Source organism: Mchenga conophoros, linkage group LG11, assembly GCF_057382185.1.
Source record: "Mchenga conophoros isolate Kocher_MC1m ecotype Shallow Benthic linkage group LG11, M_conophoros_male_GT1.1, whole genome shotgun sequence".
Taxonomy (NCBI): domain Eukaryota; kingdom Metazoa; phylum Chordata; class Actinopteri; order Cichliformes; family Cichlidae; genus Mchenga; species Mchenga conophoros.
Window position 1 is genome coordinate 6,681,872 of NC_140536.1, and position 13,417 is coordinate 6,695,288.

The window sequence follows — 13,417 nt, forward strand, 5'->3', positions numbered from 1 at the left end:
AAAAAACACATTTTTGATGGCGAAAGATTTCTTTTCGGGTCAAAAATGACCCGAGGACAACACAAGGGTTAAGCCTAAGACTGGTTGGAAAGTCTTGGGGCTTCATACGGATTTTTCCAGACAAAAACTGCCTAAAGATGTCAGTTTTCATGGTAAAGGTTCCTGTACTGACAATCAATCATGTGGTTTGCCTTAGAGATACACAGATACACAGCTGAGGTCCTGAGCATGAGTAGTGTTGAACTTCCGGTTGTTTTGATGAGCAGTGAAAGGATCTGAAGTCTCCGTGAATAGTAGTGGCCCAAACCAGTGATGCTGACAAAAGGTGTATATGTGTGGTTTAAAACTTAATTGAGAGCTTGACAAAATCTTGAAACGACTTCTTTCTCAAGACTCACTGGTGCCTGTAGCCTACATGCTTTACAGACTCCAGATAAACTCAAATATAAAACACGGTCCTGCAATATGCGATGTGAACCGCATGTGTCTTAATTGTATCATAGCAACCAATTAACCTACTCAGTGTTTTGCATGTACGTGCGGCGGGCTTCCACCTGCATTGCCAAGCAACACAGAAAAGCAGGTTAATAAGGCCGTGAAGCTGCTGACCCGCCTTAAATCCTGCTCGCATGTTATTTGGCCGCTTCAGCGAGGACAGATAAAGAGCCGAGTGGCAGGGCTGCCCACACCGACTTCACAGTAATCACATTACAAAACCTCATTATCTATAGAAAACTACAGGAACAAACAGGCAGAACAACAGAGTAATCACTTTTAAAGTTTTATTCATTACGCTGCAGTTTGACTACAGCATAAGTACAAGCATAAAATCTTTGACTACAACAGCACTTAGAGCAACATTTTTTGATTTTTTTTTCTTTTCTGTAAAAGTATTGCAATAACAGACCTTAGGCCTAAAACCTATTACATCACAATTGCTTAAATAAAAAGAGGCAAAAATACACAACAATTTTACCTCTGTGTTTGTGTGTATGTGTGTGTATTTTATATTATATATATATTTATATAGATATATATATAAAATCACACACACATTGTATGGTTACTGAATACAGCCATATATATCTAGATTTGAGCACAGAGGGGGGAGAAGAAGAATCATTTTTGTAACGAAAGCTAAACGATGTTACAAAACCCATGATGGAAGCAGTCCTATGTTAGCTGTCAAGACTGAGAGAATACCAAACTGTTGACACGATATCGTCGTCATTAAAATCAGGAACAGTAAAAAGAGCTACTTGTGGTCTTGTCAGCAGTCGAGTACACATTTCTGAGAGAGAGAGAGAGAGCACTGCGAAGAGAGAAATCAAATAAAAGATCAGTCTGAGCCCGTTAATTCTTCAAGCTAGTGCAGGAAACGAAAAAGAGAAAGAAAAACTTTTAAATTGAAATTAAAGGAAGAGGAGAGCCGAGCGGCACGCCAGCCAAAGTTACAATAGAGACCATTTCCAAATATAAACTACACAACTGCCACTTATTTGGTGCTTCAAAGAGAACATGGCGCGTTGCTATGTACATCGTCTATAGATAAGAATGAACATGCTCTGCGGTTATTGTACAGTGGAGTTATTTTCAGTACATACTGTAAATAAATGACTGCAGATTAAACATGACTTTTGTTTTAATATACTGTGCCACATATAACATTATAATGTAGAAAATAATCGTGAAAAATAACAGAGGAAACAAACAAAAACAAAAAAAGTGAGTTTTCCCCTCGCTCGTGCCATGCTGGTGCAACTTTCCAAACTAAATGGATTTTTTTTCCTTCTTCCCCTCCATTGATGGTTTTCCTCTTTGACAACCATGCAATTAAAAACTAGAGCTGAAATGCCTAAACATCCAGCCGGACCAATAAGCAGAGCCCAGTGTGCTCAGCGAGTTTTTACACTTTGGCAGAATTACAAAAACTAAAAATCAGACGTACAGAGGAGCACATTCTCCAAGATCACGGAGAAGTGCTGACAGCTCTCGTGTGTGTGTGTGTGTGTGTGAGATATAGGTTTTCTTAAAAGATCTGTATAATAGAGCTATACATTTGTTAGTTGGTCAAAAGAAAAATCATCAGCCAGTGCCTAAATGATGGCTGGCACTGTGACAGAAGAATCCGACAAACACGTGAATATCGTCTCTCAACAAGGGTCCTTAATCCCGAGGTTCTCTTGTCCTCATAACAGACTATTCATAGCAAAATATTATTATTAAGTAGTAATTTGTATTTGTGTTGCAACCATTTTCTAAGCGTACTTTGCAAACCACGTTTTCTTATTTTTAAAAAGAAAGAAAAAAAAAGACAAAGCACATTTTTAACTGTAGGCATTTACAAATTTGATGCTGCCTTCTTAAAATTCTTATATCGTCTATACATTATATTACATTATTCACAACATCTTTTTGTGGTTTCTACCCATTGGGTAGGATATGTGCATAATATATTCAAGTTATATACAGCACCTTACAAACAAACATAAAGAAAGACAGACTACTGAAAAAAGCACCGTTGGAAGTGAGGCACAACGAAGGTGGGAGCTTTTTGAGTGCAAGTGGGTTTCCTATGTCTGCTCCACACGGGTCACATTACTGCTTGGAATGGCTTCAGTGGCTTCTCTAGGAGCGACCGGTCCTGTCTGGCACAATGGCCGGTGAGCAACTGCCGCACTAAAAAATAAAAATAAAAAAAGTTCAAGGTGGAGCAGCAAGTTTGGAAACAGGCACACTGTTGCTCATTGGGAGGGAGGGTGGGTGCGTGAGAACGCCCCAGAATCCTAAATGTCGGAGCAGACTCATCCGTCCAAGACTTTAGAGAGAGGAAAAAAAAATAAAAAAAGACAGAAAGGATCACTTTTTGGCCGTCCTCGCACTCTGCTTCTCTATTCTGCCAGACAGGCGGCGATGAAGCCACCCTCGCGGATTCCCAGCAGCAGTCTGACTGAGGTGTGGTCTGCTCAAACATGAACGTTAGGCACCTTATTTACTCACATAATAGTAACATGCAAACCTCCTTGTAGAAAACATAAAATTCATCTTTGTATCCTCCATTTACAAGCTATGACTGCGCAGAAAGAACAAGCAGAGAACAAAAAAGAAGAAGGAAAAAATACATTAAAAAAAAAAAAAACAGGGGAAGAAGATGTGGGGCTGGAGTAGGTCAAAGGCCAAAAGTGTTGGGACAATCTTTGCTAGGTAAACACACCTCTGCTCGTCTGAAGTCAAAGTGTTGGAACACAAGGCTTGATGTCTCAATACTTGTGGGTTTGACTGCAAAGGGCCAGATTTCTCTCCTTCTGGTTGATGTGAGGGGGGGTGATACAAAGACTTTGGGCGGGTTGGGGTGAGCATGAGAAGCAGCAGTAGCAACAACAGTAGCAGCAGCAACAGCAATAGCAGCGATGTGATCTCACTCACACACACACACACACACACAACAAAACCTTAGAATCAGCTGATAACCACTGAGACATTCAAACACACCGATGCCGACGGGGCTTCCGTTCAGACTGACTGAAACTTTCTTATAAGTGACTCATGAGTGTGGAAGGAGGGGGACAAACATACATGAAGAACCACTTCCTGCTTCCACCTCAGCTGTTTGGCATGATGCCATCGAACACTGCTGCACTCGTCCAATAATCACCCGTGTTCATCTGGCAGCAGCAGGTGTTCTACACCGACACATTTCATTTCATACTACAGAGGTTTGTGTATTCGTCATACGAGACCTCATCAAGTTTTTCTTTGTTGTGCGCTGACAAGTAGTGATAAAAGATGTTCAGCCTGGTGTTACTTTATATTTTTTCTTGTCAACAAATCCCATGAAAAGATTCATAAGTACTGCATGTTCCCAGTGCACCCTGGGATTCAGTGTAAAATGTTACAAACCCAACACAGCCTAATGGAAATAATTTAAATGAGCAGTTTAAACAAGATTATATCAAATGATCAGACTACATTTTACACGTGTCGCTTAAATTTGAACCTAGCAGCTCATCCCATAGGTATGAGAAGCACGGTCTTGCTGAAATAAGCAGAGGCTTCACTGAAAGATCATCAGGGTGGGACCACATGTTGCTCCATCACCCAGCATTACTGAGGGTTTCATCTGGCACGAGCGTGGGCACAAACACGTTTTCCGTTGCAGTCTTCAGAGTATCGTATCACTAACCGTCTTTACTGAAAGACGATCCTTTCTAATCAAAGATGCTATGGACCTGTTGCCAGTTAGCTGTGAAACATCCTGCAACTTCTTCAGCTTTTCTGAAACATCCTGGCAACAAATTCACACATTTTCCTGAAACAAAAATGATCTGCAAACGTGTTATTGTTAGCATGTTATTCCCATGAGCTCGACTGTGGTTGAATAACAGTGAGTCGCACCGGAAAGCATGTTCCTTCATTACCAGCACGCAGCCGTTTACATGGACTCACACAGCCTTCCTGTGGGTGCTAGTGCCCACTAGAGCACCAAATGTGTTTGAGCTTAAAATAGTCCTCAACCAGTCCAAATCTAACTAGAGCCACGTGTGCAGCGTCCAGGTGCTGCACCCACCACCTCCCTGTGAGCCTCACGCTGAAAAATCCACTGGTTGGATATTACTATTTTTTTAAAAAGGCTCCACTAACAGACCTGTCATAATGACTCCCACGTACAGAGCTTTAAAATCGTGACAACAGTGGACTGTGAAAGCGATTGCTCTTCGACGATGAATTTTGGCATTAACAAGAAACACACTAATTTAACCTTGAGCCAAATGCTTCTTTTAAATATTGTGTCTCTTCAGCAGAAATGAATGGAACTGGTGCTTAGTGCCGAGTGCTACAGACGGGGTGAGGAGGTCACAAAAGTATTTACTTTCATGGGATTTGCTGAGAGTAGGAAAAAACATCAAATTCATACAACCTTGTCCTCTGATCTTGAAAAGAAAGCAGAGCTTTCGTTTTTCAAAGATTTAATACATGGAGGGACTATAAAGACTGCACTTCACTCAGAAAACAAGCATGTCCCGCGTGCACGCCAACGTGCTGAGGCTGTACTGCTAGCACGCCTGGAACCAGTACGTAGTATGAAACAGACTCACATCATCATCATCCCAGCTGGGCTTTTCCTTTTTGGGGTTTGCTGGATGCGTCCACTTTGTTTGAGGCTCACTGTGATGTCACCTTTGCACTGTGACAATCAAACATGGAGCATTTCTGCCTTTTTAAGAAAGACACTCGACTGTATCCCGATGAAAGCTGAACTGAAGCTGTGTTAAAGAAGTAATATGTCCTTGAATGTTTAAACTGGAGTCAGTTAATAAATCATTCAGTTACAATCTCTCACACACACACACACACACACACACACAAAACTCCTGCAGGAGCATTAAGTGCTTTTCTGTGTTGTTAAAAGGTCTGACCAACAAATGCACACGTGTACACACTTATACAGTGAGGAGAGGGCTGCACCAGCACGCTGCCGAATGAGAACTCCACTCCAGTCTCCACTTTAAAGGGCTCGGCGGACTCTGCATCATTTGATCGCACTTTTTCTGCACACGGATGGATGGATGGAGTGATGATGAACAGTGTTTACCGGAGACGCCGTTAGGAAAAGGGGGGAGGGGGACTGGCGCAAACAGGAAAGAGAGACAGATAAAGCGCAAGAGCAGAGGAGAAGGCAACGATGAGCAGAGAAAAAGGCTAGATTTTCAAAAAGGTTTTTTTTTCTGTGTTTCTTTTACAAAAAGGAGCCTCCCATAGCCCTTTGACTTTGACCACAGACAATTTTCCTTTAAAAACCTGATCTCTGTGCTGACAGACGCAGACAGGAATCTTCACTTTGTGTCATTCTTTTGTGGCTTTAGAAACGTGAAGACGGAGAGTCGAGCCTTCTTTTTTTTCCCCCCTCCTTCTTCTTCTTCTTCACATATTTTGTGTTTTTCTGTGTGGGTTCGAGTTCAGTGTGGTGGCTGTTGGCAGAATGCACTGTGCAAGATGTCTGAGACGAGCATTTGGGGAAGGGCGGTGGACCTGGATGCAGGGAAGGGGGGCGAGAGGAAACATCAGGTACTCAGCAGTCAGGGTAGATTTGAAATGAGAAGAATCTGCTCTGACCACCTGCTAGACAGACCCTCCTTAACAGGGGCTGAGGGCTTTCTTTTTTAAACTTGATATCAAAACAGCTGGGCTGATATCTCACAAACCTGAGCCTGGATCCCACTGAATCCAGCCAAGCTGTGTTTAGGACTCTAATCTTTGCTCACTTCCTCTGGTGGTTAGTTATAACACACCATCAATCCAGCAGCTGCTCATGAGGCAGATTACCCCCCCCCCTCCCCATGATGTGAACGCAGACATGAAGCAGTACAGGTTATTCTCTTACTAAGTCTCACTGTGCCTGTGGTGTAAGCAGACAGAGATGTTTAGGCTGGGTACAAGGATTTCTTGCGGTTTTCAAAAAAGGAAGGACATAAGCTTATAATACTTGTTTTTTTTGTTGTTGTTTTTTTTGTTGTTGTTGGGTTTTTTTGTTTTGTTTTTTTGTTTTTGCTCCCAATTGTTTAAAACAACTTTGGAGCCAAAGTTCAGTCAGTCAATCAGTCCATTCACAAAAAGGCCAAAAAACAAACAAACAAGACAGGAAATTAAAAACATCGCTGTTATAACATAACATCATTTCCCTCTTCTCTTTTACAACAAAAAGATAGTGCAACTTTGAGATAACGTTTCTTTTGTGTTTTCAATGTTAAAACAAGTCATCCCCCCCTTTGTTTTGCTTCCTTGTGAACCTTGGCACTAAGATTTGGGTTTGTGAGTCTCTTGTTTCGTTGTGTTCTCTGTAAAGTCCTTGATTCTCAGTTCTCGCTTTGTGCACAGATCCCGGTCCAAAAACAGAAAAACAATGAAGAAAGAAGAAAACAACAAACCCCCCCAAAACTGATCCCTCCTCAGTTCCTGGGGACAGCGGCATCGCTGCCAGGGGGAGTGGGGGGGTGAAAGAGAAAACTGTTTCAATCTGTGCTAGCAGTGTGGTTCTTTCTTAAAATAAGGAGGAAAAAAAAAAGTCTGGACACAGTGCGTACATCCTGTCCCAGCAGTGCTAGCGCATGGATGAAATGAGATCAGTTGTTGGTTCCTCTCTTTGCTCGTTTCTGTAGCTAAAGTTGGTGTGTTTGTGCATGGGAGTGTGGAGAGAGGACGTGAGAGACAGAGCGATAAGAGAGACCCCGGCTTACAGGAGGTCTGGGGTGAACGAGAGACACAGATCTCAGTCTGGGGTGGGTTGCCCTACCTCTCCCCTCCCTGTTTCTTCACACCAAGTCCTCTGGTTGGCCGTCCTTGGCCTTGGCAGGTACAATTGTGCTTTCTGATTGGCTCTGCTGCTGGATTGTCCTACTCCCCAGCCCCCCCGGCCTCCCCACCCTCTGGTTATTGCTGTGCTGGTGTAGAAAGAATGCTGAGCCAGGGTAGTGGCCTATCACCTCGCTGTATGCTGGCGGGGGGCCCTCCATACGCCCGTGGCTGCTGGAGTTGGCGGCACTGATGCCCGAGTTACTGCTGGGCGGCCTCGGGCCACCGCCCCCCATCCCAGCCCCTCCTCCCCCTACCCCTCCTAGACTCCCGCCTCCTCCCATGTCGATCAAGTCACTGTCGTAGATGGTCCGGTTGGGCGGTGCCCTCACCGACTCGCGGTTCAGCTCCATCTGCTGCTCGGGGTCACGGAGCTGGAGGGTGCAGGGTCCCTGGTACGGCGGTGGTTCCTCCCCGTCCGACAGAGAGATGGTGGGCGGCAGGTCAATCTGATGCTGCAGGTAGGGGTAGGTGGGCTGGAAGCGGCTGAAGCGGTCACGCTGCATGAAGGAGGGAGCGGTGAAGCGATCCCTCGCCTGCGGAGCATATAACACCTGAGAGACAGAGCGAGACAGAGGAGTGAATGAGCTGGGACATGCACGAGGAGAGGACAAAGATAAAAGCTTGGCTGTGAGCTGGCTGGCATCAACAGGAACTCGATCAGTCTTAATACCAGTATCTTTCTGATACACATACAACGTGAAAATGACCAAACACTCAAACTGATGTTCAGTGCAATAAACTCAGAGTCACTGTTTGATCTACAAAACTTCTGTTTGAGCTTTTGGGAATAATTCAGCAGCTCATCGTTAAAAATCTTTTTTTTTTTTTAATCATTAAAATCATTTTCATGACCAGTCAGCCTTGTGAGTTAATGACACTGTAGCAGCAAAAACTACTTATCACGTCTGGCCTGCAATCCAAAATCCAAATCTATCAAACGAGCAATGAGGCTGGAAGCAACAAGTGTTTCTCATTTTATTTGTCAAGTGACTTATCTGTGATTATTCATCCATCCCAATTCATTACCTGTAATTTTTAGAGTCATACCCAGAGTCTATTAACAGTTCAGCAGTTCTGACCTTACCCTGTACACAGCCTTCATTTGTTTATTCTGTTTTGGTCACAGTGTAAACCAGTTATAGCCTCACAGCAAGTCACATGATGCTTTCTGCATAACAATCATTTCTGTATACGCTGATTTCACGCAAGCTTTTGCTGGGAGACGAGGCTCCGTACAGTGAAGTATGGTTACCATGCTGCATATTTAAAATGAATGATATCCTGGTGCAGCAACGGCACACGCCAGCGTGCCACCAATTAGCTGTGACAGACATTACAATGTAATTACAGTAAAGAGGAAGAAAGGAGCCTGCACTCAAACAGAAAAACATTCAGCACACCGGTTCATCCACCAGCTTTTGTCAGAGATCTTCACCTCAATTAACTCTTCAGACTCTGACGGCATGATCCATTTCTTCATTTCTCACATTTCTATCCAATTCCACACATTTCCACTGTGTCGAGTCATTATCAGAGGGAACCCATTTCAATTAGTGACTGCGGCTCTAATAGCCAACCCCCACTGACAAGGCAGTCTGGGTGGAGAGAACAACAGACGGGGGAGGGAGGGGGGTTTTTAGAGGATCAGGGCAATTGAAATGGAGAGACGGAGTGAGGGAAAGAGTGGAACTGAAAGGATTAAAAGGAAAGGCTACTGAGATAAGGAGAGAGAAAGAAAGAGCACAGAAATGAAAGGAGGAGAAGAAAGAGGCAGGGAGATAAAACGCGAGAAGGGAAAAAGAGCTGAAGGCAGAGAGAGAAAGGACAGAGACAGACAAATAGACAGACGGCAGGGGGAGAAAGGTGTGGAGCTGATAGAGGGAGCAGAGCGCAGCAGAGCGGGGCAGCTCTCAGACGTCTGTCTAGACAGTGTCAGGGGAGGTGTTGCTGATTAATGACGCACCAAAAACCATCCAACCCCCCGCCCTGCCACACAAACACTCAGTCAGCCCCCATCCCTGCATCCATCAGCCACCCACACTCAGTGGCTGCGTCTCCCTCTGCGTTCGTCTCTCCGTGGCCTTTTCCTTAGTTTCCGGGTCTCTCTGGGTGCACACGTCGTTTTTACGACTCTCTCTCTCTGCCGCATAAATACTGGGGCACTTTAAATCCGACTTGGTGCTACAAGCCAGTACAGACTGCCAAAGTGCATCCACACTTGCCAGCCAAAAACTTTCACACAGCCTCAATATACTATTATCTGCAACTAATCAATACTACCATGTGATTTTCCAGCAGTCTTTTAACCCAGCGCGTCTCTTCCGACCCTGACTCGGAAGCTCCTCCATCTGGCATCAACGCAATTAAGAGATCAGATCACCAGTCACAATGAGTATACTGGCATTTGTCTGTGCTTTTGTATTCACGAGTCTTTGTGAACATGCCAATTTTGATCTTGTTTTGGAGTACAGTGCCAGGCATACCCATTGCAACACAGTGTGTGAGCTCCAATTCCTGCACGATCAAATATTTACCAGCAAGCAAAAAAATGCACATATCAGGCTCTCTGGGCCCTGACTGAACCACCAAACAACTCTACAAGGGCAAGCGCTGATAAATAAGCCAACAAAGACACAAAGAGAAGCTGAGAGGAAATGGATGTCTTTTATAACGGGGCGAGCAGAGCGTGGAGATTAGACAAAAGCCATCCCTGAGTGTGTTCAGGTCTCCTTTCTCTGTTTTATTCCTTTTAATTACCATTTTTACACACTGCACTTCTCTATACCGACTCTGAATGCCAAACTGTTAAATGCACTTTTATCATCTATGTTCTTTTCATTGCATTTTAGTTTGATAAAAAGGTATGAATTTTGGGGTTCTGTATTTGTTGTGTTTATTTGTAAGGGCTGCAGCTACTTGAAAATAAAATATTCAGCAGCAGAGAGCATCTGATTGTAAGCCTTTAAAGATCACTTGGTTTTTCCACAAGGACAAACACTGAATTAACCCATAACCAGAGCTGCCAACGAGGTTTTTATTAATATTTAAATTGCTTCCCTAAAAACGAGGCGTCCTAACCATCATTTGGTTAGGACGCCTCGTTTTTAGGGAAGCAAGTCCACCTGGACTTGGTTCATTACCAAGTCCAGGTGGTCACACTGTGATTCTGACTGAGATGCAGCTGCAATAAATGTGTCAGATTATCAAAATTTATTCAGCCATACGTTGCAGTTAACAATACCTCTACACTCTTCTACGCACTCTGCCTACAGACAAAATCTGTACTGAGGAAGGATACTGCGCTGGGCTGAATATTTGTTGACATCATCATTGCACGTTCATAGTTTTTTGTTTGTTTGGAGAGACCATCAGTGTAACTGTGTTCTTTTATTTTTTTTTAAAAAGTGCTGTTTTATGCATTCATTGTTTCCTTATAGTTGCGATGCTGACAAGAGTCATTGTCTCCATTTAGTTCTTTATACCTTACTTTGTTAAAGGTTTGAGAATTTCTAAAAGCTCCTGCAATTCAAGGAAATTCCTGACAGAAAATGTGTCCAAGGATCACAACTGTTTCCAGATCCAATGCTCAGAGAGAAAAGACCAACAACCTTATCACAGTAACTTAACTGGTTAGAGGCTACACACTCAGGAGCCTGCAGACAGCCAAACTAGCAGAAATTTTAGTAAGAACTTGCTGAATCTACTGAAATTCAATATTTGTAAGTTTACATATAACAAGTGTAGACAAAGCAATACTCAGTTTCATTGTGGAAAAGTGAAGTTTCATTCAGCTGAGCACTCAGCTCCTATAACATGCGGCATTAGCTGAATGTGTTTATCGGGAGTCAGTGTGGTGGTCTTACCTCCGAGGCACCTTGCCGAGAGCCGCTGTCTGAAGGCCACAGGCACCCGTCCTGCACATGGAGACACAAACAAAGAGGAAGGCAAAGGTTCAAAAAGTCCCCGGGTGGGTTGAAGATTGTTGTGTTTGTGCTTCAGTGGGATGCTCAGGTTAGCAACAAAAACAACATATTACTAGAGATGCATAAACAGGACTGGTCCAGAATTTAAGATGAGAAAAATACATGTAAAAGAAAATGTAAAAATGGTGTCATCAGGTAGCCTGTCCAGGTGAGCAGCTCCCAATGTAACAAGAATATGAGTTGACCAAATATATGCCCAGATATCCAGTGCTGGATACTGAGGATGAGCTGGGGCTGGGCTCTAGGGATAAAATGTGTAATGCTTTAGAAGTCTGCAGTCATTACGGTTTGCTGTGTCTGAAAAGGATTTTGATGTGACACCATTAACAAACTTTCTTACTTCACAGCTAAAGAACAAAAAAAGGAGAAGAAAAAGAAGAAAGCATGAATTAAAAAAAACAAACAACAACAACAAAAAACCAAAAAGTAACAACTTAATGAGGACACAAAAGATGAAACAGCGGCACTGAGAAATGCCTGATGGCTTCAAACCCAAAATTCTGCCCTGTTTGAGAGCACAACAAAAGACAGAAGACTCCATTTTAAAAATAGGCAGGATAAAAGCTACAACAAATAAACACAACTGTCAAATAATTGCAGTTTCCCCTTCATCTACACTTGACTGGAGGATCTTTTCTCAGACAGCACAGTCAACAACATTTAGCTGGGGTTTTTTTTGTTTTGTTTTAGGGGGAGCAACATGAGAAGCATAAACATGCATAAATACTGTTTATTCATGCATCTTTTAGGGGTAAAGGTCATCATTCAGTGGGCTTGTTGCTTTCTGATGTTGCTTTGTACCTCGCTTTGATTGAATGATACACAGCACAGAGTGGCAGGAGGAATCAAAAAGCAGAGCTTATTAGCTGAACACTAATATTCAAATTGTTGGTAACAGTACACCAAAGCTGACAAATCATTAGGCTGAATATGTTTATGGATCCATAATGCATCATGTTTTGAGCCTGAGTCTATTTCAACGCACATAAATAAACTGTGTGTGTGTGTGTGTGTGTGTGTGTGTGTGTGTGTGTGTGTGTGTGTGTGTGTGTTTGTCCCAGAGTGTACATGTCAGTACGGGGGCAGAGCGGCTGCCGTCTAGACGGCGCTGTAGTGAATTAAACATCAAGACCTGACAGAGTCTGGCTCTGAAGAAACCAATTCAGCAAGTTCATCTAACAGACGCGCGCGAAGACGTTACCTCGCTGAAACTGGGACAGAAACTCAGACTGGGATAAAAGGATTCATTTAGCTCAGCACAGCTTTACTGGGAACATACTGGTAAGCTATGTTTGTCCTGCTGCAGAAATACAGAAATGTACTGTCACAATGAGTAGGCAGGGACATTCAGTGAGAACAGATGAACACACATGCGCGCGCACACACAGACACCAGTTTAGATCAAAATGTTACTGGCATGGATGCTGGGAGAACAGTGCCGTCTGAGCCACTCAGTACAAGCAACACAAACAAACAGTCTCTTTTTAGCTCTCCCTTTCTTTCTCTGTTTCTCAAACACCCACCCGCCCACAAACCCACCCACCCACACTGACCTGTTGTAGGGCATGGTCATGCCTGCGGGCCTGGCTCTGCCTCGTTATGAAAGACCAGGTGGAGAGCTTGTAGTGGTTGAGCAGGCAGATGATCACCACCACCATCACAGTCATCACAACGATGATGATGATGATCTGAACAAACTCCAGTTCAGCTGCACAAACACATGGAAAGAGAGGAAGAGGATTAGCATCTAACTTTTAGAGATTAAAGGTACTTTAGCAGTTAATGACTATTAATATCAAGTTATTTAAAAAGGAAAAAAAAAACACATCACGTGGTTTCCAGACAAATCTGCATCATCTCAAAAACACCCAATACATTTTCTAAGAGCACAAACAGACCGACAGAAATATTTAATTTTGTCCAATAAACACTTTAAAGCAATTCAAATTTAATCACATGTGGGGAAATAAGATTTGAGAATGTTTCACACACATCTTAAAAACTGCCTTCAAGTGAAAATCACATTATGTAGCAGAGATAGTGAACACCTCCAGGATTAGGATATTTGCAGGCCTTTTAAA

At 43.2% G+C, this 13,417-nt stretch overlaps 1 protein-coding gene across 3 annotated transcripts in view; it reads right to left on the reverse strand.

Moving 5' to 3' along the window:
* Positions 1 to 768: 768 nt before the first annotated feature.
* Positions 769 to 13,417, reverse strand: part of LOC146563502 (low-density lipoprotein receptor class A domain-containing protein 4-like) — a 280,198-nt gene continuing 267,549 nt past the window's right edge. For all 3 annotated transcript variants that reach the window (XM_085290636.1, XM_085290637.1, XM_085290638.1), the window contains 3 exons: positions 12,890 to 13,044; positions 11,217 to 11,267; positions 769 to 7,904 (listed from right to left, as the gene is read on the reverse strand). In XM_085290636.1, coding sequence (XP_085146762.1) covers positions 7,311 to 7,904; positions 11,217 to 11,267; positions 12,890 to 13,044 — 800 coding nt within the window. In that variant the 3' untranslated portion in view covers positions 769 to 7,310. The remainder of the gene's footprint in view (positions 7,905 to 11,216; positions 11,268 to 12,889; positions 13,045 to 13,417) is intronic.